Raw genomic sequence first — 27289 nt, forward strand, 5'->3', positions numbered from 1 at the left:
ACTACATTGCAGAGATTCCTCAATTGTAAACATTTGCAATAAATTTAATAACAGCTCTCCTACACCTTTCAAGAAACATCATTCAGAATAAGCAAGACATGTTTTGTTTATCTGGTATAAAATATGTATTTCCTGGCTCATATTAAGCACTCTTATACTCTTTTGATAGAATCATAACTATACATGTAAAACCATTCAAGGCTGATTTCCAGCCTTTGGTTGGCGACTTCATGCTGTAAATCGCAATATGTTATGAAATCTTCAGACATAAATATCGCCCTCTGTTACGTAGGCACTATCAGGAACAACCCCCACATCCTTAGTGCCCATGTTGTTATGAGTCACCCCAGACCACTCATCTGACATAATCTCTGACTCAGACAGAGCCATATTGGTTTGGACCTAGCAGAAAATTACAGATGAGGGGAGAGGATAGCAAGGATGATACATCAGACAAGGAAGGATATTATCTGGGACAGCAGTGGATCCATCATTTGTACCAAATATGAAAAGCCTTCTGTATCTGACAACACATGACCTACAGAAAGACCTACAGAAATCTGAATGGGATGGACACATTGATTTATCTGATTCATTAGTGTTATGGCACTGTGCAGATTGAGTCACTGGCAGATGAGATGAAGCAGAGTGAGTGGGACATGTGTAATGTACAACTGGATAATGATTACTATTAGAATTGCACTGGAAAACTGAATAGTTAAAAAAGGCACCCGACGTCTGACAAAGAACAGTCCGTGTTTGCATTCATGCAGTAAGTTACAGTTTTAAATCACCTCAGCGCTACAGATCTCCCTCTTGAAAACTTCATACTTAAATGTAACCCCATTCTCCTCCTGCATCTCATTTGGTACTCCAGGAAACCTAGTTTGAAGTTAAGGGAAACAAAGGGACAACTTAGACAGATTGACAAAGACACAAAAAGCTTTCAAACACTTGGCCTGACGTGTGGACCTGGTCAATCAGAACAGAGTATAGATCCACTTATCAAAACAGTCCAAAGATTAAGCAAACAGTGCGGCAGCCTAGGGCCAGGAGAGCAGAGAATAAAATGTGCTTCCGTACCTCTGTTGTTTTTTAAAAACGCTTCGGTCAAACTGCGGAAAGAAGACGTCACAGTCGAAGTCAGCCATGATGTCAGTGAGGAAGACGAGTTCACACCAGGGATGCATCAGAGCCTCCTGATGACAAGGGAAAGGTACTGTAATGAGCTACAGTATAGACAAATATTGTGGATGGACTGTCCTATAATAATCAATGTTTATACACTTATTTATTCCTAACCAATATATTGTATTTAAAGTCCTGGGCCAATTTTAATAAAGTATCTCAGAGTAATGCTGATCTAGTATCAGTTCCCCTTTTCCATGTAATCTCATTCATTATGATCTAAAAGTCAAAACGGATCCTAGATCAGGACTCCTACTCTGAGATGTTTTATAAATACGGGCCCAGGTCAAACTGCACCACAAACTTCCCACTACCCACAGAGACACAAAAGTCACCTGATAGACCCGTGGACCACCCACAACCCAGATGGTCTCCACCAGGTCACATAGGGGTTGCAGCAAGGCTAAGCTGATCATGCTGTCGAAATCTTGACACAGGAAGTGGGCATGCTCCGGGAGAGTACTGTGAGGAGTGAGTGACACCCAAAATAAGTAATCATTTCTAAAACCCAACTTTTCTATATGCATTAAATAGTACCCTTAAAACACTATGCTCAATGTCAACAGTGAAGAGGCGACTCCGGGATGCCTGCCTTCTAGGCAGAGTTCCTCTGTCCAGTGTCTGTGTTCTTTTGCCCATCTTAATCTTTTATTTTTATTGGCCAGTATGAGATATGGCTTTTTCTTTGCAACTCTGCCTAGAAGGCCAGCAACCCGGAGTCGCCTCTTCACTGTTGACGTTGAGACTGGGTACTATTTAATGAAGCTGCCAGTTGAGGACTTGTGAGGCGTCTGTTTCTCAACCTAGACACTCTAATGTAATTGTCTTCTTGCTCAGTTGTGCACCGGGGCCTCCCACTCCTCTTTCTATTCTGGTTAGAGACAGTTTGCCCTTTTCTGTGAAGGGAGTAGTGCACAGCATTGTATGAGATCTTCAGTTTCTTGGCATTTTTTCACATGGAATAGCCTTCACTTCCTCGAACAAGAATAGACTGACGAGTTTCAGAAGAAAGTTCTTTGTTTTTGTCCATTTTAAGCCTGAACCCACAAATGTGGATGCTCCAGATACTCAATGAGTCTAAAGAAGGCCAGTTTTATTGCTTCTTTAATCAGAACAACAGTTTTCAGCTGTGTTAACATAATTGCAAAAGGGTTTTCTAATGATCAATTAGCCTTTTAAAATTATAAACTTGGATTAGCTAACACAACGTGTCATTGGAACATTTCAACGTGTCATCTGAGCTTTTCTTTCAAAAACAAGGACATTTCTAAGTGACCCCAAACTTTTGAACGGTAGTGTAAACGGACAAAATTTGACTCTGTTTAAATTACTCAAGTTTAAATGATAAGTCAAAATATTAACATGGACAACTTTGAATACAAGACTCATTGAGGTACAGTTGAAGTCGGAAGTTTACATAGACTTAGGTTGGAGTCACTAAAACTTGTTTTTCAACCATTCCACAATATTCCTGTTAACAAAGTATAGTTTTGGCAAGTCGGTTAGGACAACTACTTTGTGCATGACACAAGTAATTTTTCCAACAATTGTTTAGAGACAGATTATGTCACTGTATCACAATTCCAGTGGGTCAGAAGATTACATACACTAAGTTGATTGTGCCTTCAAACAGCTTGGAAAATTCCAGAAAACGATGCCATGGCTTTAGAAGCTTCAGATTGGCTAATTGACACCATTTGAGTCAATTGGAGGTGTACCTGTGGATGTATTTCAAGGCCTACCTTCAAACTCAGTGCCTCTTTGCTTGACATCATAGGAAAATCAAAAGAAATCAGCCAAGACCTTTGTAGACCTCCACAAGTCTAGTTCATCCAGGGGAGCAATTTCCAGACACCTGAAGGTACCACGTTCATCTGTACAAACAATAGTACGCAAGTATAAACACCATGAGACCACGCAGCCGTCCTACCGCTCAGGAAGGAGATGGGTTCTGTCTCCTAGAGATGAACGTACTTTGGTGCGAAAAGTGCAAATCAATCCCAGAACAACAGCAAAGGACCTTGTGAAGATGCTGGAGGAAACAGGTACAAAAGTATCTATATCCACAGTAAAACAAGTCCTATACTGACATAACCTGAAAGGCTGCTCATCAAGAAAGAAGCCACTGCTCCAAAACCGGCATAAAAAAAGCCAGACTACGGTTTGCAACTGCACATGGGGACAAAGATCGTACTATTTTGGAGAAATGTCCTCTGGTCTGAGGAAACAAAAATAGAACTGTTTGACCATAATGACCATTGTTATGTTTGGAGGAAAAATTGGGAGGCTTGCAAGCCGAAGAACACCATCCCACAAGTGAAGAACGGGGGTGGCAGCATCATGTTGTGGGGGTGCTTTGCTGCAGGAGGGACTGCTGCACTTCACAAAATGGTTGGCATCAAGAGGAAGGAAAATTATGTGGATATATTGAAGCAACATCTCAAGATATCAGTCAGGAAGTTAAAGCTTGGTTGCAAATGAGTCTTCCAAGTGGACAATGACCCCAAGCATACTTCCAAAGTTGTGGCAAAATGGCTGAAGGACAACAAAGTCAAGATATTGGAGTGGCCATCACAAAGCCATGACCTCAATTCTATAGAAAATATGTGGGCAGAACTGAAAAAGCATGTGCAAGCAAGGCCTACAAACCTGACTCAGTTACACCAGCTCTGTCAGGAGGAATGGGCCCAAATTCACCCAACTTATTGTGGGAAGCTTGTGGAAGGCTACCCGAAACGTTTGACGCAAGTTAAACTATTTAAAGGCAATGCTACCAAATACTAATTGAGTGTATGTAAACTTCTGACCCACTGGGAATGTGATGAAAGAAATAAAAGCTTAAATAAATAACTCTCTATTATTCTGACATTTGACATTCTTAAAATAAAGTGGTGATCCTAACTGACCTAAGACAGGGAATATTTACTTGGATTAAATGTCAGGAATTGTGAAAAACTGACTGACTTAAATGTATTTGGCTAAGGTGTCTGTAAACTTCAGACTTCAACTGTATATGAAACATGTTTTTAGGTTGTGGACTGTGTGTGTGATTGGTAGTAGTGTAACTTTCGGCTTACCTCAGGGTGGTACTCAGGACCACATGGAGGACATTGGGCAGCATAGAGAAAAAACTGTCTGGGTTGGAGAACCAGCAGCCCCTGCCCCATACCATCATGTTAAATTTTCCTGTGAAAGGGATTATCAAGTTCACCTTACATTGTAAAGACCATTTGGAAGAAGTAACTATTTCATTACTTATAGTGAACAATGCTGTCAAACTATCAGTAGCTGAATAACTCCGGTTGTAGTATCTATTATACCTTTTCTATTGCATTTCAACAACAGCTTCTTTGTCTGCATTTCTCTGTGCTCTACACTTTCCCATCATTGAGTTGGATCACTGTTAAAAGCCTTTAAGTCAGAAAGGAAATCAATCAAAATTACCTGGTAGGGAGACATTTGTTGTAGTTTCCAAAAAGAATTTGAATTCTGTCCTGTGAACGCAATATTTTTATACATTGATTACATTCGGGCAAATACTTTCAACTCTTGCCAAATATTCCTATGTATGGACCTAAGCCAGTTCAAGAACCAGAAACTTGATTTTTTAATTTTCATATTGAAATACATGTAGACAAGTGTTATACCTGTCATTAAATGTCATCAAGTAACTGTGTCCATCCCAAAAAGCATAATGGGATCCGACTTTACATGCCACCTGTTGACAACTGGTCAAAATGTATTTAGAGTAACTAGCCCCCTGGGGAAACTGTCCCCCCCCCCCTTGTAATTCTCATTATTAAGACCATAAGATTTCACCAAATTATTTCATCAGCACATCCCTGGCTGCCACTGTTCTTGCTCATCCAAAAATGTCTTCTGGGTCATCACAACAAATCAATTGTGGTAAGTTGATCCATTTTTAAAATTATTATCAAAAAGTTGTTGGGTCCAATGAAGTTAGATGTACAGTTTTATTTTTTTATATATATACAAGTAGGAAAGCCTTAAGGTAAATAATCCACTTGTTTAGAGAGAAATATAGTCATATTTTGGATGAGTGTCTTGGGGGAAACTCGGCTCCCCTGTTTGTGCCTCTGAGGTATTGTTCGTTTTGACTCTACTAAGCCTTTTGCTTGCTCGTTTGTGAGAACCAGTTGGAGCCTTCAGTCCTAGTTTTGATTCACCTGCCTGTTTGCCTACCTGTGTATGACCTTTGCCTGCGACCACGACTGGCCCCTGGGGGCTAGTTACCCCTTTATGTTATTAATGTGTTTCTGTCATTTAGACATTTAGTTACTGCTAGTTTATACTAACCTGCTAGCTAGCAACCTCCACTAGCAGTGAATGCTAGTTAGCATAAACTGCTAGCAGTGCTAGCTAGCAACCTTACAAGATCGTCGGAGGTAAAATACATGACTTAATTGCAGTTGTAAATGTTTGCACTAGTGGATGATAGTTTTACAGTTAGTTACTTTATAGACTTTTAGCTATTTTACACAGCATTATATGTCATATAGCTAGATATCTAGCTATGTTTTTAAGAGAGAGCTTTTAAATTGGCACCTCTCCCCCTGCAGGTTAAAACTAATACTTTGAGTCAGGCGGTTTGAAAGAAACTGTCTTGTCTTAACGTACTGTGTGGTTAGGGAGGGTTTGGGGCCATCTGTTAGATTATGGGTCAGTTCCTCATATAATTTAATGTTTCTATTTTCAGATGAGAACATACAAGAAGAAAACAGACCATGTAAGCTATGACTGAGGTTATATAGCATGCCCTGAAGGTAATATAAATGTAATGAATACTGAGGGAGAAAAATGTGTAGATTAGCGTGCAGAGAGCGGAATGTGTTAATTTTGCCTTCGCAGAAGGCAGGAATCGTGGTTGCAGGCAAAGGTCATACACAGGTAGGCAAACAGGCAGGTGAATCAAAACTAGGACTGAAGGCTCCAACTGGTTCTCACAAACGAGCAAGGAAAAGGCTTAGTAGAGTCAAAATGAACAATACCTCAGAGGCACAAACAGAATGAACTGAACTAAATAAGGAGCTGATGAGACCAGGTGAGTAACTAACAAGTGAGAACAATGAACAAAAATTAAAGACTAGGCTACGTTCAAGAACACAAAGAAACAGGGCTATGTTCAAGAACACAACAAAACAGAACACAAGGTTGACTAAGAAAATAAATACAGAACCTTACAAGAAAATGGCCAGACCTTAAAGGGGGCTGCCAGGGTGTTCAACATTTCACCAAGAACCCTACGGCATCACAAAGGAAAGGAGGTGAAAAACCCAGGCTTCAGGGGGCGCCAGTCTTCTCTTCCACGTATGAAAGTGACCTTGTCAACCACTTCCACAAATGGAAAGAGCTCTATTTGGCCTAACATCATGGGATGTGAGAAGACTTGCCTTCGATCTGGCAGAGAGGATGGGAATCAAACACAGTTTCAACAAAGGAAAGGGGTATACCGGGGTGGATAGGTTCAGTGGCTTAATGAAGCACAACGGTCAACTGTCAGTTCGAATGTCTCAAGCAACCAGTCTAGCGAGGGCAGTGGGCTTTACTAAGCTTAAGGTTAACCAGTTTTTTTTTACGGCCTACGAGGACATTTTAAACAGTGTCAGGGACGTAGAGCCAACGAAGATTTGGAACATGGATGAGACGTGAATAGAAAATGTCCAGAAACTGTTGCCTGTGGTGGCCACCAAGGGAGCAAAAAAGGTTGCACGGATGACCAGCGCAGAGAGGGGCTTCACAGTCACAGTAATTTGTGCTATCAGTGCAGCTAGGCAGTATGTGCCGCCACTCTTCGTCTTCCCCCGGAAGAGGCTGAACAAACGGCTGCTGGTTGGAAGGGTGAGTGACTAAGGCTGGGTCAAGAGTACCATCTGGCTCCATCGACTGGCTCCACCACTTCGCCCACAGTGTTGTTTGCAGCCCTGAGGAACCCCACATCCTCATCCTCGATGGGCACCACTCCCATAAGACCCTGGAGGCTGTTCTGACAGCAAGAGGCCAGGGAGTGATTCTCATCATGGCTTCCGGGCCACTGGGCTCATCGTCACAGAGGCGGACGTCGTGAATAATGCACACATTCCGTCCACTTTCTTTGTGTTTGAATTCTCTCTCTCTCTCTCTCTCTCTCTCTCTCCCTCTCTCAGCCCATTGGCAGTAAGAAAAAGTCATCTAAATTACCGAAAAGTAGCAGAAGCAGCATGTACTTGGTAGAAAGTGTTTATTTTACTAACACCGATGTATTGTTTTTGTCGTTTTCAACCACAGTGCTCTACTGCCACTGCCGCCACCTCTACCGATACGGCCACCAGCTCTACCGCCGCCACCTCTACCGCCACAATCACTAGCTCTACCTCCACCGCCACCAACAGCAGTTCTATTGGAGTTGTCCCTAAGGCTGAGGCTCCAGGAGGCGAGGCCGAGGAAGAGACGGCTGTACTGACAGCCTCACCTTACAAAAGGTTGCTGGAGGATAATGCTCGACAGAAACATCAACAAGAAGAAAAGAGAGAGTAAGAAAACGAATCAGGTTCTTTAAAAAAGGTTGCTTCAAAGAAGGTTGTTGCAACACAACAAGCCACATCAGCCACCAAAGAAGGGGATGCGGAGTGTCTTTTCTGTGAGGAGCTGTTTCCAGCCACAAGTAGGGACTGGATTAGGTGTGAGCAGCACAGGAGGTGGGTTTTTGAGTTGTGCTCCAATTTTACCAGGGATAGCTTCATTTGTGACCTTGGTACAAATTAGAATTGTGCAATAGCAGAGCATAAGAGGTGCAACATCAATGCTACACTGAATGAATTAAGCTATAATTTATTGTTATTAAATTTTATATTCCCAATGTTATTAGTTATATTCCATTCCAATATTATATTCCAATAAATCTATTTTTTTAATTAATGAAAAACAACTATTGAAAGACTTTTGCTCCTGAATGTCATTTTAAAGACTGCAGGGATTTAAAATCTTGCATTATTGCAATATTTAGTGCAATTGTACATAATGGATTGTAAGGAAAATTAACAATGAAATAACAAAGAAAATGTATGTGCAGGTGAGTTATAAAGAGGAACTTTACATCAAATAGCCATTTATATCCTTTTATAGTTTATTCGCCTAAGCATTGCCTTCATCCACATACCAATTATTTTCCCAAACATGTTTTTTTTGTGTCAGCGATAAGACATTGTTCTTAGGGGGGTAGTTACCCTTAGTACGCCACGCATTTAGGACATAATTAAATGTAGTATACGCATCAATTAATGGTCCAAGTATAGATGTTTAGAAAGATCTAGTAGCCTAAATCTATGAAAACGAAAAAAGGAATTGTTATCATTGAATATACTACAATCACACAAGTATGTAACCTGTAATGCTGGCTTTTAAATAGTCCAAACTTAAAACCGTAAGACACACATCAAATCAAAATCCATAAGGGAAAAATAAATAATCATTTCTCTCTTACGGTAAATCCCATGGCAAGTGTCCATCTTTTCCTATTCCCATGTTGTTGCATGCAGCGGCGATGAGCCGCAACGGTTTCCTCTGTACTTTGTCCGCGCACATCGTCGATACGTTAGTAGATGGTACAGTGTGAACAGGCTGGTTTAACGAGTTTACAAGTGTTTATATAACTCGCTCAGACACGCAAGCAGGCTTAATAACGCATTGGATGAGGATAAATTCAGTGCATAACAACCACTGAATTGTTCTACCGAGTATGACCAAAGCCAAAGGCAACTGTAGACAGGGGGGCGAGGGTAAGTATTTTGCTTGTTGAATCCAACGTTTTTGTGTGTGGAGAATGAGTTTCTGGAATTTGCGGCCACATCTGGAACCGCTCTCTCCGGTTTCTACGTGACTGTCCATGTTTACCACTGATTATGAAACAATCAGAGGCACTCGAGGTCGCACCCCCTCCCTCCCCAGATACACTAGATGACTAAAAGTATGTGAACACTTGCTTCTCGAACATCATTCCAAAATCATGGCCATGAATATGTAGTTGGTTCCCCTGTACTGTTATAACAACCTCCACTCTTCTGGGAAGGCTTTCCACGAGATGTTGAAACATTGCTGCGGGGATTTCCATCCAGCCACAAGCGCATTAGTGAGGTCTGGCACTGATGTTGGGCGATTAGGCCTGGTTCGTACTCGGCGTTCCAATTCATCCCAAATGTGTTCGATGGTCTTGTTCTGTGAGCTTGAGTGGCCTACCACTTCGCGGCAGCGCGGTTGTTGCTTCTAGATGTTGCCACTTCACAATAACAGCATTTACAGTTGTCTGGGGCAAGGTGGCATCCTATGACAGTGCCAAGTTGAAAGTCACTGAGCTCGTCAGCAAGCCCATTCTATTGTCAATGTTTGACTATGGATATTGCATGGCTGTGTGTTCGATTTTATACACCTGTCAGCAACAGGTATATACTTTTGTATATAAACTCAGCAAAAAAAGAAACAACCTCTCACTGTCAATTGCGTTTATTTTCAGCAAATTTAACATGTGTAAATATTTTTCTGAACATCACCAGATTCAACAACTGAGACATAAACTGAACAAGTTCCACAGACATGTGGCTAACAGAAATGTAATAATGTGTCCCTGAATCAAGGGGGGGGGGGGGGGGTCAAAATCAAAAGTAACAGTCTTTTGGCCACCAGCTGCATTAAGTACTGCAGTGCATCTCCTCCTCATGGACTGCACCAGATTTGTGAGTTCTTGCTGTGAGATGTTACCCCACTCTTCCACCAAGGCACCTGCAAGTTCCTGGACATTTCTGGGGGGAATGTCCCTAGCCCTCAACCCTCCGATCCAACAGGTCCCAGACATGCTCAATGGGATTGAGATCCGGGCTCTTCGCTGGCCGTGGCAGAACACTGACATTCCTGTCTTGCAGGAAATCACGCACAGAACGAGCAGTATGGCTGGTGGCATTGTCATGCTGGAGGGTCATGTCAGGATGAGCCTGCAGGAAGGGTATCACATGAGGGAGGAGGATGTCTTCCCTGTAACGCACAGAGTTGAGAATACCTGCCATGACAAGCTCAGTCCGATGATGCTGTAACACACCGCCCCAGACCATGACGGACCCTCCACCTCCAAATCGATCCCGCTCCAGAGTACAGGCCTCGGTGTAACGCTCATTCCTTCGACGATAAACACGAATCTGACCATCACTCCTGGTGAGACAAAACGACGACTCGTCAGTGAAGAGCACTTTTTGCCAGTCCTGTCTGGTCCAGCGACGGTGGGTTTGTGCTCATAGGCAACGTTGTTGCCGGTGATGTCTGGTGAGGACCTGCCTTACAACAGGCCTAAAAGCCCTCAGTCCAGCCTCTCTCAGCCTATTGTGGACAGTTGTAGCACTGATGGAGGGATTGTGCGTTTCTGGTTTAACTCTGATTTTTACGAATCATCTTTGAAAGACAGGGTCCTGAAAAAGGGACGTTTCTTTTTTTGCTGCATGGCAAAAATGTTTAAATACGGGAAATTAGCTGTAAAACTTTCCGGAATTTTTCAAACCTATCCTCTCAGCCTCATTGCAAAATGTGTAGAATAGCATGAAATTGGCTTTGAAACAGCAACATTTTCTCTCTTCCCTATGGAAATATGTGTAAAATAGAACATTTAGATACACATTTTACCATAGGCTAAAGAAAATGTTATATCATTGTAGGAAGTCACACCCCAAAAAAATCCCTTGCTCAAACTTTGCAGGGGCCCAGCAAAGCTGTGTTACACCACTATTACTTTAGATTCATTCTATTTTGCATTTACTTTGTACTATTGAACTTAAGTTGTAAAGTAAGTATGCTTGTGCGAGCCGGAGCCAGGCTCCTATTTCTGTAGCGTGAGGCAGCATGATGTACATGTACAGGACGCTAGTCTATTGCAGGGCCTTACCCCCAATTTATCTCAATGCTGAGTGCCAAGCAGTCACAACAGGTCACATTTTTGGTATGACCATGGCCAGGTATCGAACTCACAACCTTCCAATGTCAGGGTTGACACTAACCACAATGCCACTGAGTTGGTCATTGAACTTAAGACAACCAATATTTGCATGCCATAAGCAAACCATTACACTAAAATAAATCTTACTTTGAGCCAGTGTTCATTTTTTTTTACCTTTTACTACAGATACATAAAGAACAGTCAATTTGTCAGTCTTCACACACAAATAACAATTGGGTTACAAGAAAACAAAATCATGCTATATCAAATTATTACTGTACAAATTGTGAGTTGAATCACTCACACACACATACTTATATACAGAAAGGGTTATATACTTCCCTTAAAACATTTACAAAGGGTAATAAGAAGGAAATGTGTTTATAAAATGTATTATGCACTTCTGCTGCCTTTAAATGCTCCTCAGAACCTTTGATTTCTGAATATCCAACAGCACTTGAAGGCGGCATTATACCCTATAGAATAACTAGGGGCATTTGACCTGACAATTCCAGGTTGGGTAATCGTGTTATCAGCTTGAGGCTGATGCCATTCCCAAAGGCTAAGACTGTATATCATACTGCACATAGGATGCCCTCAGGCTCAAACACAGCCACCACCCAGTGTTCTTTCAGCAAATATAACTTGTGCATCCATGTTCTTTGTATTAATTATAGTGATGCCAACCTTTCTATTCAAGACAGTTTGGTGGTGTGCATGTTAAAGAGAGTCATCTTGTGAGACAGCATTACCTCCCTCTAGTAACACTGGGGACAGTGTCACTGTGGACTTGTGATTTGAGCTGTGGGTTTGAGATTCTCCACAGAGACAGAAGGTCACAGACCATTAGTTCTCTGGGCATCATGTGGTCGGATGTTCCATTTAGCCAGCTGACTTCACAGAAAGCTGGCAGAGTTTGTGGAATGATTGCAGCCTTCTCTCCTCCTCCATTCCTGCTGCTGCTCACATAACTGAGGTAGATGTGCTCCTGTAGAGTTGACAGAGTCAGGGAAGGAGAACGCAACGTTGAGGCGCTGGTCAATTCTGCTGGAGAGCAGAGTGGCTGGAGTCCCCTCTTTCTTCTCCTCTTCAGGCACTAGTTGCTGGTCTGCCTCCGGGCCTTGTTGCTACAGCCCGGTGTGAGGTCCTCATTGCGACGCTTCACAACGACCTGTCCTCTGCCTGAATCAAAATCAATGATAATATACATTTTTAGATCATATACAGTTGAAGCCAGAAGTTTACATACACTTAGGTTGGAGTCATTAAAACTCGTTTTTCAACCGCTCCACAAATGTCTTGTTAACAAACTATAGTTTTGGCAAGTTGGTTAGGACATCTACTTTGGGCATGACAAGTCATTTTTCCAACAATTGTTTACAGACAGATTATTTTACTGTATCACAATTCCAGTGGGTCAGAAGTTTACATTCACCAAGTTCACTGTGCCTTCAAACAGCTTGGAAAATTGCAGGAAATGCCATGGCTTTAGAAGCTTCTGATAGGCTAATTGACATCATTTGAGTCAATTGAAGGTGTACCTGTGGATGTATTTCAAGGCCTACCTTCAAACTCAGTGCCTCTTTGCTTGACATCATGTTAAAATCTGAAGAAATCAGCCAAGAACCCCAGAAAAAAATGTGGACCTCCACAAGTCTGGTTCATCCTTGGGAGCAATTTCCAAACGCCTGAAGGTACCACGTTCATCTGTACAAACAATAGTACGCAAGTATAAACACCATGGGACAACGCAGCTGTCATACCGCTCAGGAAGGAGACACATTCTGTCTCCTAGAGATAAACGTACTTTGGTGCGAAAAGTGCAAATCAATCCCAGAACAACAGCAAAGGACCTTGTGAACATTCTGGAGGAAACAGGTACAAAAGTATCTATATCCACAGTAAAACGAGTCCTATATTGACATAACCTGAAAGGCCGCTCAGCAAGGAAGAAGCCACTGCTCCAAAACCTCCATAAAAAAGCCAGAGTACGGTTTGCAACGGCACATGGGGACAAAGATCGTACTTTTTGGAGAAATGTCCTCTGGTCTGATGAAACAAAAATAGAACTGTTTGGCCATAATGACCATCGTTATGTTTGGAGGAAAAGGGGGAGGCTTGCAAGCCGAAGAACACCATCCCAACCATGAAGCATGGGGTGGCTGCATCATGTTATGGGGATGCTTTGCTGCAGGAGGGACTGTTGCACTTCACAAAATAGATGGCATCAAGAGGATGGAATATTATGTGGATATATTGAAGCAACATCTCAAGACATCAGTCAGGAAGTTAAAGCTTGGTCCCAAATGGGTCTTCCAAATGGACAATGACCTCAAGCATACTTCCAAAGTTGTGGCAAAATGGCTTAAGGACAACAAAGTCAAGGTATTGGAATGGCCATCATCACAAAGCCCTGGCCTCAATCCCATATAAAACTTGTGGGCAGAACTGAAAAAGCATGTGCAAGCAAGGAGGCCTACAAACCTGACTCAGTTACACCAGCTCTGTCAGGAGGAATGTGCCAAAATTCACCCAACTTATTGTGGGAAGCCTGTGGACGGCTACCCGAAACATTTGACCCAAGTTAAACAATTTAAAGGCAATGCAACCAAATACTAATTGAGGTTGTAAACTCTGACACACTGGGAATGTGATGAAATAACAGCTGAAATAAATCACTACCATTATTCTGACATTTCACATTCTTAAAATAAAGTGGTGATCCTAACTGACCTAAAACAGAGACTTAAACTGAGTTTAAATGTATTTGGCTAAGGTATATGTAAACTTCTGACTTCAACTGTAATCTGATTATTTCCCTATGAAATTGGTTATGGAAAAATGCAAACATTTCTGGTACGCATCTGCTTTGACTAATACTTTCAATTTCTGATCGGTATTACTATTCTGATCTACCCTTTGTTCAATCAGGGAGGTCAATTAAAAGCCTATTCCAATCTGCAACCACTTATCATCCTTAGTAACATCAAGCCTGACAAGTACTATCACATGACACACTTTTCCCACCCATGCCACAGCCCACATCAGAGATGGATGAAGTCACAGTCAATCTCAGTGTAGATAAGATTAAGGTTAACACTGATCTTTGGAAAAATCCCAGTTTCTCTGTTGCAGTCAAGGAAGGCACTAAGGAGGATTGCTACCTGCTTGAGCGGCTCCCTCATTCTGGATTTCTTCAGGGGAGGGCCCTGGCATTGGACCCGTCATGACCCCTGCACCGTGTCCACTGTCATTAGGATTGGCATGCACTGTCGCGAGCAGCCCTGTGAAATGGAGACAGAGTTGGACAGTCAGTCTCTACCACACCACAGCCCCATAGACAATCATTGATAATGGTAACAATACAGGTATAAAAGAAAATAAAGTCACTGTATTCACAATCAATTTCAAAGTAGGAGTGCTGATCCCCCCCATTTTATTCATTATATTTAAAAGTCAAAACTTCTACTCCGTGACACTTTGTGAATAGCTTATCATGGAAATTGTTAGTGTCTGAAAATAGCTGATTTGCAGCGGACTTCAAAGCGATTAGCTGTACATTAAGCAGGTCATGCGCTCTGTGCTCACCCAGGCCGCGGTAGCAGGAGAGCTGTTGGTAGATCTGCTTCATCCTCTCCACGTTGAGGCGGCTGGCCTCGGCGTGGTGCACCATGGGTTTGGGGTAGTGCACACCGATCACACACTTGGCCGCCTTCTGCACGCTCTCGGGTGCGTTCCAGGGGTCGTAGATGTACTTGGCCGGGAAGCCCTTCAGTATGGGAAGATAGCGCCTGGAAAAAACAAATGGAGAAAAGACAGTTTTAAAAAAAGGACCACGGAGACTTCTGAAATGAACAATAATGAAACAAATTTCCCATGACAATCTCATTAAGACTCTGTGTCATGTACTGTCATGTTGTGTCTTGTCTCTGTCCTTTCCCTTCACCCTGTCTCCCTCTGCTGGTCGTTGTTAGGTTACCTTTTCTCCCCCGCTTTCCCCCAGCTGTTCCTTGTCTCCTCTAACTACCCATTCACCCCGTTTCCCACCTGTTCCCTTTTTCCCTCTGATTAGGTCCCTATATCTCTCTCTGTTTCTGTTCCTGTCCTTGTCGGATTCTTGTTTGTTGTGTTTCATGCCTGAGCCAGACTATCGTCATGTTTGCTGTAACCTTGTCCTGTCCTGTCGGAATCTGCCGGTCTATCTGAGCCTACCTATGTTTGGTTATTAAAGAAGCTCTGTTTAAGTTAGTTCGCTTTTGGGTCCTCATTCACTCACCATAACAGAAGAATCCGACCAAGAATGGACCCAGCGACTTCGGATCCTCTCCACTCAGCCGTCGGGATCCAGGGAGCGGTGCTAGGCAGACACGAGCAGGAAGTGTCTGCTGCTCGACATGCCGTTGAGACCCTGGCCACCCAAGTCTCCAACCTCACAGAACAGGTTCACCATCTCCGCCTCGATCCACCGGCCACTTCCAGGGCTTTCGAATCTCCGGAGCCCAGAATCAATAACCCGCCGTGTTACTCTGGGGAGCCCACTGAATGCCGCTCGTTCCTCACCCAGTGTGATATTGTGTTTTCTCTCCAGCCCAACACTTACTCCAGGAGCACTGCTCGTGTCGCCTACGTCATATCTCTCCTTATTGGACGGGCTCGTGAGTGGGGCACGGCAATCTGGGAGGCAAGGGCTGAGTGTACTAACCAGTATCAAGACTTTAAGGAGGAGATGATACGGGTTTTTGATCGATCTGTTTTTGGGGAGGAGGCTTCCAGGGCCCTGTCTTCCCTATGTCAAGGCAATCGATCCATAACAGACTACTCTATTGAGTTTCGCACTCTTGCTGTCTCCAGTGGCTGGAACGAGCCGGCCTTGCTCGCTCGTCTTCTGGAGGGTTTCCGCGCAGAGGTAAAGGATGAGATTCTCTCCCGGGAGGTTCCTTCCAGCGTGGATTCCTTGATTGAACTCGCTATTCGCATTGAGCGACGGGTTGATCTTCGTCACCGAGCTCGTGGAAAGGAGCTCGCGCTCTCCGTCGCCTCCCTCTCCGCATCACTACCATCTTCCTCTGCCGGCTCGGGTGCTGAGCCCATGCAGCTGGGAGGTATCCGCATCTCGACTAAGGAGAGGGAACGGAGAATCACCAACCGCCTCTGTCTCTATTGCGGTTCCGCTGGTCATTTTGTCACTTCATGTCCAGTAAAAGGCCAGGGCTCGTCAGTAAGCGGAGGGCTACTGGTGAGCGCTACTACTCCTGTCTCTCCTTCAAGATCCTGCACTACCTTGTCGGTCCATCTACGCTGGACCGGTTCGTCAGTTTCCTGCAGTGCCTTAATAGACTCTGGGGCGGAGGGCTGTTTTATGGACGAGACCTGGGCTCGGGAACATGACATTCCTCTCAGACAGTTAAAGGAGCCCACGGCCTTGTTCGCCCTGGATGGTAGTCCTCTCCCCAGGATTCAGCGTGAGACGCTACCTTTAACCCTCACTGTTTCTGGTAATCATAGTGAAACCATTTCTTTTTTAATTTTTCGTTCACCTTTTACACCTGTTGTTTTGGGCCATCCCTGGCTAGTTTGTCATAATCCTTCCATTAATTGGTCTAGTAATTCTATCCTCTCCTGGAACGTCTCTTGTCATGTGAAATGTTTAATGTCTGCTATCCCTCCTGTTTCCTCTGTCTCTTCTTCACAGGAGGAGCCTGGTGATTTGACAGGGGTGCCGGAGGAATATCACGATCTGCGCACGGTGTTCAGTCGGTCCAGGGCCACCTCTCTTCCTCCACACCGGTCGTATGATTGTAGTATTGATCTCCTTCCGGGAACCACCCCCCCCCCGGGGTAGACTATACTCTCTGTCGGCTCCCGAACGTAAGGCTCTCGAAGATTATTTGTCTGTAGCTCTTGACGCCGGTACCATAGTCCCCTCCTCCTCTCCCGCCGGAGCGGGGTTTTTTTTTGTCAAGAAGAAGGACGGGTCTCTGCGCCCCTGCATAGATTATCGAGGGCTGAATGACATAACAGTGAAGAATCGTTATCCGCTTCCTCTTATGTCTTCAGCCTTCGAGATCCTGCAGGGAGCCAGGTTTTTCACTAAGTTGGACCTTCGTAACGCTTACCATCTCGTGCGCATCAGGGAGGGGGACGAGTGGAAGACGGCGTTTAACACTCCGTTAGGGCACTTTGAATACCGGGTTCTTCCTTTCGGCCTCGCTAACGCTCCAGCTGTCTTTCAGGCATTAGTCAATGATGTCCTGAGAGACATGCTGAACATCTTTGTTTTCGTTTACCTTGACGATATCCTGATTTTTTCACCGTCACTCCAGATTCATGTTCAGCACGTTCGACGTGTCCTCCAGCGCCTTTTAGAGAATTGTCTTTTTGTGAAGGCTGAGAAGTGCACTTTTCATGCCTCCTCCGTCACATTTCTCGGTTCTGTTATTTCCGCTGAAGGCATTAAGATGGATCCCGCTAAGGTCCAAGCTGTCATTGATTGGCCCGTCCCTAAGTCACGCGTCGAGCTGCAGCGCTTTCTCGGCTTCGCGAACTTCTATCGTCGTTTCATCCGTAATTTCGGTCAGGTGGCAGCTCCTCTCACAGCCCTTACTTCTGTCAAGACGTGCTTTAAGTGGTCCGTTTCCGCCCAGGGAGCTTTTGATCTCCTCAAGAATCGTTTTACATCCGCTCCTATCCTTGTTACACCTGACGTCTCTAGACAGTTCGTTGTCGAGGTTGACGCGTCAGAGGTGGGCGTGGGAGCCATCCTTTCTCAGCGCTCCCTCTCTGACGACAAGGTCCACCCATGCGCGTATTTTTCTCATCGCCTGTCGCCGTCGGAACGTAACTATGATGTGGGTAACCGCGAACTGCTCGCCATCCGGTTAGCCCTAGGCGAATGGCGACAGTGGTTGGAGGGGGCGACCGTTCCTTTTGTCGTTTGGACTGACCATAGGAACCTTGAGTACATCCGTTCTGCCAAACGACTTAATGCGCGTCAGGCGCGTTGGGCGCTGTTTTTCGCTCGTTTCGAGTTCGTGATTTCTTATCGTCCGGGCTCTAAGAACACCAAGCCTGATGCTTTGTCTCGTCTCTTCAGTTCTTCAGTAGCCTCCACTGACCCCGAGGGGATTCTCCCTGAGGGGCGTGTTGTCGGGTTGACTGTCTGGGGAATTGAGAGGCAGGTAAAACAAGCGCTCACTCACACTCCGTCGCCGCGCGCTTGTCCTAGGAACCTTCTTTTCGTTCCCGTTCCTACTCGTCTGGCCGTTCTTCAGTGGGCTCACTCTGCCAAGTTAGCCGGCCACCCTGGCGTTCGGGGTACGCTTGCTTCCATTCGCCAGCGTTTTTGGTGGCCCACCCGGGAGCATGACACGCGTCGTTTCGTGGCTGCTTGTTCGGTCTGCGCGCAGACTAAGTCCGGTAACTCTCCTCCTGCCGGCCGTCTCAGGCCGCTTCCTATTCCCTCTCGACCGTGGTCTCACATCGCCTTAGATTTTGTCACCGGACTGCCTTCGTCAGCGGGGAAGACTGTTATTCTTACGGTTGTCGATAGGTTCTCTAAGGCGGCTCATTTCATTCCCCTTGCTAAGCTTCCTTCTGCTAAAGAGACGGCACAAATCATCATCGAGAACGTTTTCAGAATTCATGGCCTTCCGTCAGACGTCGTTTCGGACAGAGGTCCGCAATTCACGTCTCAATTTTGGAGGGAGTTTTGCCGTTTGATTGGGGCTTCCGTCAGTCTCTCTTCCGGCTTTCACCCCCAGTCTAACGGTCAAGCAGAACGGGCCAATCAGACTATTGGTCGCATCTTACGCAGTCTTTCTTTTCGTAACCCTGCGTCTTGGTCAGAACAGCTCCCCTGGGCAGAATACGCCCACAACTCGCTTCCTTCGTCTGCGACCGGGCTATCTCCTTTTCAGAGTAGCCTCGGGTACCAGCCTCCGCTGTTCTCATCTCAGTTCGCCGAGTCCAGCGTCCCCTCCGCTCAGGCTTTTGTCCAACGTTGCGAGCGCACCTGGAAGAGGGTCAGGTCTGCACTTTGCCGTTATAGGACGCAGACTGTGAGGGCTGCTAATAAGCGTAGAACTAAGAGTCCTAGATATTGTCGCGGTCAGAGAGTTTGGCTCTCCACTCAGAACCTTCCCCTTAAGACGGCTTCTCGCAAGTTGACCACGCGGTTCATTGGTCCGTTCCGTATTTCTCGGGTCATTAATCCTGTCGCAGTTTGACTTCTTCTTCCGCGATACCTTCGTCGCGTCCACCCGGTCTTCCATGTCTCCTGCATCAAGCCCGTCCTTCGCGCCCCCGCTCGTCTTCCCCCCCCCCCCCCATCCTTGTCGAGGGCGCACCCATCTACAGGGTCCGTAGAATTTTGTACATGCGTCCTCGGGGCCGTGGTCACCAGTACCTCGTAGATTGGGAGGGGTACGGTCCTGAGGAGAGGAGTTGGGTTCCCTCTCGGGACGTGCTGGACCGTGCGCTGATCGAGGATTTCCTCCGTTGCCGCCAGGTTTCCTCCTCGAGTGCGCCAGGAGGCGCTCGGTGAGTGGGGGGGTACTGTCATGTACTGTCATGTTGTGTCTTGTCTCTGTCCTTTCCCTTCCCCCTGTCTCCCTCTGCTGGTCGTTGTTAGGTTACCTTTTCTCCCCCGCTTTCCCCCAGCTGTTCCTTGTCTCCTCTAACTACCCATTCACCCCGTTTCCCACCTGTTCCCTTTTTCCCTCTGATTAGGTCCCTATATCTCTCTCTGTTTCTGTTCCTGTCCTTGTCGGATTCTTGTTTGTTGTGTTTCATGCCTGAGCCAGACTATCGTCATGTTTGCTGTAACCTTGTCCTGTCCTGTCGGAATCTGCCGGTCTATCTGAGCCTACCTATGTTTGGTTATTAAAGAAGCTCTGTTTAAGTTAGTTCGCTTTTGGGTCCTCATTCACTCACCATAACACTATGGAGTGTATAATGAGACATTGTAGTCTAGCAGGTCGTATAAAAAAAATGTTCTCATGGTTTTCTGCATGTTCTACATGCCTTGTCACAGGCATGGTGAAATAAAACACTAAGGTCTAGTACAGTGTACCACACTGGTTAAAATTAGCAGTGGACAACTAAGTGCAGGGAAGATCTTACCGTATGTAGTCTCCGTTGGGGTCTGTCCTCCTGCCGAAGCCCACGGGGCAGTAACAGTGGAAGAACTGCTGGAAGAAGGAGCTGCAGGAGAGCCACATCCAGCTGCCTGCGTTCACACTCCAGTCTGCATCCAGCAGCAGCTCCTCAAATACCTGACAGGTACAGAAACACACACGCTGAGATACAAACAGAACGATAAACAGTCATACATACATCAGATTTCCCCCTGTCATCTCCTCTCTCCCCCTGCCCCAGTATCTACCTTCATGCCCTCCTCCCAGCTGATCCACAGGTCTCCCCGGGTCAGGAAGCAGGCCACGGCGTGTCTGGCCAGGTGGTGGATCCAGCCCTCCTGCCTCAGCTGGGTCATGATGGCGTCGATCCAGGGAAACCCTGTCCTCCCCTCGGCCCACTTGGCCAGCGCCTCTGGGTTGCGGTCCCAGGGAATCTGCACGCACACAGGGTTGCCCTCCATCTTGTCGAAGCAGGGGTTGTTGGTGGCCGTGGTGTAGAAGAACTCGCGCCACAACAGCTGGCCATAAAGTGAGAGGGGCGGAGAGCTGTTTTTCTTCACCTTCCTGTAGAGGTCAGTGAGTTTGAAGTAGAAGAGGCGACAGGAGAGGCAGCCGAAGCGGAGGTAGGGGCTGAGGCCCGTGGGGCTGGCCAGCAGGGAGTTGGCGTTCATCCGGGGACGCTCAAAGTTGGCCACCCACGCCTGCAACATAGAGGGTTAGGGTTTGAGTCAGGACCCCAGTGGAACCCGTCTATCTCACAGGCACATGACACACTAAGTTCTAAAACAGTCACATTTTCAGGAAGAAAACTGATTCCAACACAGGTACTGTATGTGTCCACCACACTGGTTCAGTAGTGGTGGGATATAAAGAAGGGACTCCTTCCCACCTTTCTCTCCAGGTGCCTCTCCAGGCGAGTGAGGGCCTCCGTCTCTCCCCCCGGCCATACTGCTGTAGCCAGGCCTTCTGTCTCAAAGCCAAGCTCCTCCAAGGACGGCACGCCAAACTTGTCGTCGTGGTCGTCACTGATGGGCGTGGCACACTTCCGCATGATCTCAGCGGTGATGGTCTCGGCGGGCATCTCCACGGCATCCATGTGACTTATGAGCACCTGGAAACGCTTGTAGGTGAGAGGGGACTGGCCTCCGTTCAGCTCGATGATCCTACAGAGACGCATGGACAGAGATAGCGGAATTTAGTGCATCACATAAATTAAACTATAATGTTAGTGTTATGAATATGTTGCTAATACATCATGTTTGCGTATTTGCGCAACTTGATGACTTAATAACAACAAGGTAATAACATTCTCATTGCTTTGACATGGGTTGTGTTCTCACGGACTACAGTAGCTAGATCTCCTTGACGGTGTGTGTGTACGTGTATCTGTAAGATTCACTCACTTGTCTAGGTCGTAGAGCGTGTGGGAGACTTTGACCGTGACTTCCACCCCGGCCTCGCTGGCCAGCTTTTGGATGGCGGCATCACGCTCCTTGCCGAAGGGCTCAGAGTCGTACTCGTAAGACAGCCGGCTAATCTGCCATTCCTGGGAAGTTGAGAGAGAGACAAGGTCAGTCACGCCACAGTCAGACGCCAGGGAACCTTTACTTTGGTAAAGATCAAGAACACGTAGGAAGTGCATAGAAAATACCATGGAATTCAAATAGTACTAATGTTCACATACAAGTGAAGACTGAATACAGGCACCTCAAGGACTTTCAGACCATGAGAAACAAGATTGAACTCTTTGGCCTGAATGCCAAGCGTCACATCTGGAAGAAACCAGGCACCACCTGGCCAATACAATCCCATCCCATGCATCGCTGATGTTTTTCAGTGGCAGGGACTGGGAGACTAGTCAGGATCAAGGGAAGTCAGGATCAACAGAGCAAAGTACAGAGATCCTTGATGAAAACCTGCTCCAGAGTGCTCAGGACTGGGGTGGAAGATCACCTTTTTTATTTATTTATATTTTTATTTAACTAGGCAAGTCAGTTAAGAACAAATTCTTATTTTCAATGATGGCTGTTAACTGCCTGTTTAGGGGCAGAACGACAGATTTGTACTTTGTCAGCTCGGGGATTTGAACTTGCAACCTTTCGGTTACTAGTCCAACACTTTAACCACTAGGCTACCTTGCCGCCCCAACAGGACAATGACCGTAAGCAAACAACCAAGACAACATGGGACTGGCTTAGGGACTAGTCTCTGAATGTCCTTGAGTGGTCCAGCCAGAGCCCAGACTTGAACCCGATCGAACATCTCTGGAGAGACCTGAAAATAGCTGTGCAGTGATGCTCCCCATCCAACCTGACAGAGCTTGAGAGGATCTGCAGAGAAGAATGGGAGAAACTCCCCAAATACAGGTGTGCCATGCTTATAGCATCATACCCAAGACTTGAGGCTGTAGTCGCTGCCAAAGGTGCTTCAACAAAGTACTGAGTAAAGGGTCTGAATACTTATGTAAATTTGATATTTCAGTTCTCTTTTTTTCTTATTTTTTGCAAAAATGTATAAAGACCTGTTTTTGCTTTGTCATTATGGGGTATTGTGTGTAGATTGATGAGGGGGGAAAACTATTTAATCAATTTTAAAATAAGGCTGTAACGTAACAAAATTCGGAAAAAGTCAAGGGGTCTGAACACTTTCCGAAGGCACTGTATATCAAGACATTTGAGACGATATGACACAGTGGAAGTATAGTACAGTAACTGACTAGTTTAATCCCACGAGACTGTATTTCTATGGGGCATACTGTACTTTTATGAGGCATACGTGTACAGTACACAGTGGCTGTGCAGTACTGTAAGTGTGATGGGTTAACTCTGATACGGTAGTGTGATGGTTTACTACTACAGTACAAGTGTGACATTGTTAATTGTACCTTGAACAGCCTGGGGAAGACATCAGTAGGCTGGCCCCGGATGACAAACAGACGGGAGTGGAGCTTGCGGAGGCTGGCGTCTAGGTCCTCCAGACACTGGAGTAAGAACCTGGAATCAAACAGAGAAGATGATCAATGATCTGATCATATAATCAGAGAGGAAATAGGCTACAGGTGTAACAAGGCCTCCTGCTCAGGATTCACAAAAAACCTGTCGCCTATTTTTATTATGTTTTATGGTATTTAGTTTAGTCGTTATCCCAAGGTCACATGATGGATGTTCCAGCTCTCATTAGGCACGAGTGAACATCCATCATCCATACATCCATCATGTGATCCGTGGCTCAAATACATGTGGTAAGTAGAGTTGCACCATATCAAAGGTCATTGCAACAAAGCCTTTGAAGTGAATGTAAAGTGGTGATTGAATCAAAAAGAAGGCTAGTGGAAAGGAATTGCAATCATGGGAATGTCAGCTGCTTCTCTCAGTGCAGAGAGCTTTATGCAGGGAGATTCTATTGTCCTTCACCACCAGATTATAAAAGCACTCTAAATTTTACATAGGCCAAATCCTCTGCCTATCATTTAAAACACCTAGTGGAAACATTGAGTGGAAGATCTGTCTGACTGAATGGAACATACTACGCTATGAGTAAGTCATGTAGAACAATAAGGTCTCTGTACCATCCCAGCCTTGAGGTATTTACATGACAACAGGAGGGCGCTCTCGGCTCACAGCAAAGTCCACAGTTTAACAAAACGATAGACGGCTCCATCAACTGGCAAAGCATGGCTAGTGGAACTACAAGCCCTCATTAGAATGTGGAGATGTTAAACTGTAATTCCTCACATTTCTGAGTAAACGAACACGAACACAAAGCCTGTATCAACATTACAGAACATCTCTGGCTAACACGAACAGTCATTCTCTGCCGAGGTAGTGGGTACACTAGCATAAGTGACAAGCCTGGGCCAATGGGGAAGGACTGCTTGATTGATCCTCTACAAACAGCCCTACCTTAGACCTTCTCATTCTGCTGTCATATGATCCTCAAACTACATGGGAAGTGTTGACCACAAAATAATATTGACTCCTGCTGAAGCAAGCATAACATGAGTCATCATTGTATCATGTAGCCAATAAATTACTCCTTTAACTAGGCCTAATTTGTTATGACAACTTGGATATCAACCAAGTCAAGAGAGGGCGACTGTCTGAACGTTGTGTTCTGTGTTGGGTGACTGGACTGTCCCTTTAAGGAGGCATCAATTCATCCAGACCCTTATCTGAGAATGGTGTCCTCGTTTTGTGTTGCGGTCCTCCATTCACACAGTGAATGCTGTACTTGGAACTCGAATGAAACAGGTTTGGTAGAGCGTTTATCACAAGCAGCAGGGTTTACAATATGATCTCTGAAAAGGTAATATAACCTATTATGCAACATATGACGACTAGCGGCCCTGCAAGCAATGTCATCATCATGCATACACTTAAACAGCAGGGTAATGCACGGTGACCACAAAGTGAACATTGCTGGGTATGCTAAATCCCATCTGAGACTCACCTGGAGCAGACTACACACACTGGGAACTTTATATTGACTAGGCCTAAATATATTCTAGCAGGCTGGTGCTGGTCCCAGAGGAGAAGTGTTCTTTCTTATAGCTAGGACAGCCTATGCCATTCTGTTCTGGCTGGTAAAGCTACAAGCTGCTTACCTATTGCAGATTCAGTCTTCCCAGCCTGGTGCAGGTCTACAATTTTGTTTCTGGTGTCCTTTGACAGCTCTTTGGTCTTGGCCATAGTGGAGTTTGTAGTGTGACTGTTTGAGGTTGTGGACAGGTGTCTTTTATACTGATAACTAGTTCAAACGGGTGCCATTAATACAGGTAACGAGTGGAGGACAGAGGACCCTCTTAAAGAAGAAGTTACAGGTCTGTGAGAGCCAGAAATCTTGCTTGTTTGTAGGTGAGCAAATACTTATTTTCCAATTTGCAAATAAATGCATTAAAAATCCTACAATGTGATTCTCTGGATTTTTTTCTCTCATTTTGTCTGTCATAGTTGAAGTGTACCTATGATGAAAATTACAGGCCTCGCTCATCTTTTTAAGTGGGAGAGCTTGCACAATTGGTGGCTGACTAAATAGTTTTTTTGCCCCACTGTATGTGAGCTGCCTGGCTCAATCACCGGCTAATAGGGCAGCTACTATAAGAGAAGTCTAGATCTCAGGAGGAAGTGGGGTTGAGCAGTGGGTAGAATGTAGGTCAAAGCTGCGAGGACTGGAGAGGAGAATGTCATAACCACCCCAATGACACAGTGCCCCATTTCCAATGCCTGCCCGCACTCAACCAGGATGGGGAGGGGGACTTACATAATCCTTACTGCTATGCATGTTCTTAAACCCTGCTGAAATGTAGGCCTACTCTCCCGGTGGTAATAGAAACTCCTGAGAATACCCTGCGTACAGGGATGTTTTCGACATGGGCAATGCAGTCAGGTCATTCTCCCCTTCTCCTGCTCTAAAACAGGAGGTTATGCCTTACATGAACATTCTTATACGTGGCCAAACTAAAGCAGCATAGTATGTGGGCTAAATCCAAGGTAAACCAGTAATCAACAGTCCTTGGTGCCCTGGAATGCCCTTGTTTCCTGTGTGGCACACAGATGTAATTGTAATGCAATAATTGACAGTCGATATTTACTATAACTGTGTGCATAAGTGTGGTGCTAGGAAAGCCCTACTTTCCTGCCTAAGCGGTACACCACACCCACACACTAATGTCATTCATAACCACCTACAGCACTGGGATTCCTCCTTCTGGTGTTATGATAACCACATCTGGGTTTTCCTTAACCTATTGACCAAATGTGCATAAGTGGCGTCTGGCATGCCCACAAGATCATAATCTATCGAAAAGGAAACCATGATGGATCCATCAGAGCCCCTAGACAAATTCACAAACGTGGCAATGCAAAAAGCAGGGACCTGTGTGACCTACATCTGCGGTAAACACATCGGTGTTGGGTGAGTGCAACAGGAGCCACTCAATTAAAACACGTCCTCTAAAACAGGGGTTCCCAACCGCTTTCTATGGGAAACTGCTCACTCCCCTCATTGGTGGAGAGAATTTTGCAAGCTTAAAGCTTATTTCCTGCAATTCTATAAATGTTGTCATGGGGTGCAAATAAAATGTTGCAGTTAAACAAAAATACTAAATTCAATTAAAAAATACATTAGCTGACATGGGCTAGTTGATCTGGACATTTCTGACAAGTTGTAAATATCTCTCTAAGGTCTGCAATGACTAACATGACAAGAGGAACTGATGATGCACTACCCAATTTAGAAATTGCACCTTGTGCATTCTACTATTAGGACCCCTACCTCCACCTGCTGATGCCCACGTTGGAGGACCCTGCAAACCAGGGGTCTAGGATGTAAACATAGCGAAGGGTGTCCGCTCCCCGGATCGACTCCTTTAGAGAGGGGTTGTCGTGGAGCCGCAGTCCCTTCCTGAACCAGTGGATCGTGTTGCCGACCATTTCACCTGCTGTCTATTCTAGTTATGTCCACGACTCGAGTCGTTGGTTATAGCGCTGATGTCGAAACAAAACGCGTAGGAGCTAAAACAATAGCCCTTGCATGCCCAAACTAAGTTCCGGTTCTGTCGCCTAGATGGTTTTATAATGTAATGTTATACTATTTTAAAAAAATATATATTAACCTGTTATAAACGATGTTCGACCTGATGGCTAGCCTAGCAGCTCGAAAAATGTATAATTGCGTTGTCGTATCTTGCTATTTTCCAGATACGGAAAAAGAGCTAGTGAACAAAAGTACAGTAGGTAGAGCTTTTTGATGAGAAATGAAACTGTCTTCCAGCATCACTTGAATGTATTTCCATATTCTAAGAAAATGTTCCCTATTGAAATGAACTTTCTTTGACGACGGCTCCACCCAAAGAGGTACGCGGATAAGAATGAACGAATCTGATTGGTCAATGTCACCAGTTATGTAACGTTTGCTCGCTCACGTTTCGGTAGTGTGCTTACTCCTATCTTGTGTTTTTCCACAGGCATCATTTATACACGGTAAATATCCACACAAC

General features: G+C 45.2%; 1 protein-coding gene and 1 long non-coding RNA gene across 5 annotated transcripts in view; both read right to left on the reverse strand.

The window, feature by feature from the left end:
- LOC149985508 (uncharacterized) overlaps positions 1-27289 on the reverse strand; it is a 182656-nt gene that overhangs the window by 134146 nt on the left and 21221 nt on the right. The window lies entirely within an intron of this gene.
- Positions 768-27176, reverse strand: cry1b (cryptochrome circadian regulator 1b). Of its 4 annotated transcripts, XM_090231018.1 has the most exons (12): positions 26566-27164; positions 23177-23285; positions 21696-21838; positions 21182-21455; positions 20541-20993; positions 20279-20430; positions 14747-14949; positions 14323-14442; positions 4266-4374; positions 1524-1650; positions 1084-1199; positions 768-882 (listed from the first exon to the last, which is right to left on the reverse strand). In XM_090231018.1, the coding sequence occupies exons 1-12, from the start codon at positions 26721-26723 to the stop codon at positions 786-788; spliced, it is 2061 nt and encodes a 686-aa protein (XP_090087144.1). In that variant the 5' UTR covers positions 26724-27164; the 3' UTR covers positions 768-785. The 4 variants fall into 4 exon arrangements, with proteins under 4 accessions (XP_090087144.1, XP_021456997.3, XP_021457008.2 ...); XM_021601333.3 differs by lacking the exons at positions 768-882; positions 1084-1199; positions 1524-1650; positions 4266-4374 and adding an exon at positions 9669-12340 and having other exon boundaries at positions 26566-27176; XM_090231007.1 differs by lacking the exons at positions 768-882; positions 1084-1199; positions 1524-1650; positions 4266-4374 and adding an exon at positions 9669-12340 and having other exon boundaries at positions 24896-27146.

The sequence above is a fragment of the Oncorhynchus mykiss genome, chromosome 1, assembly GCF_057628025.1.
Source record: "Oncorhynchus mykiss isolate SJ-2025 chromosome 1, ASM5762802v1, whole genome shotgun sequence".
Lineage (NCBI taxonomy): Eukaryota > Metazoa > Chordata > Actinopteri > Salmoniformes > Salmonidae > Oncorhynchus > Oncorhynchus mykiss.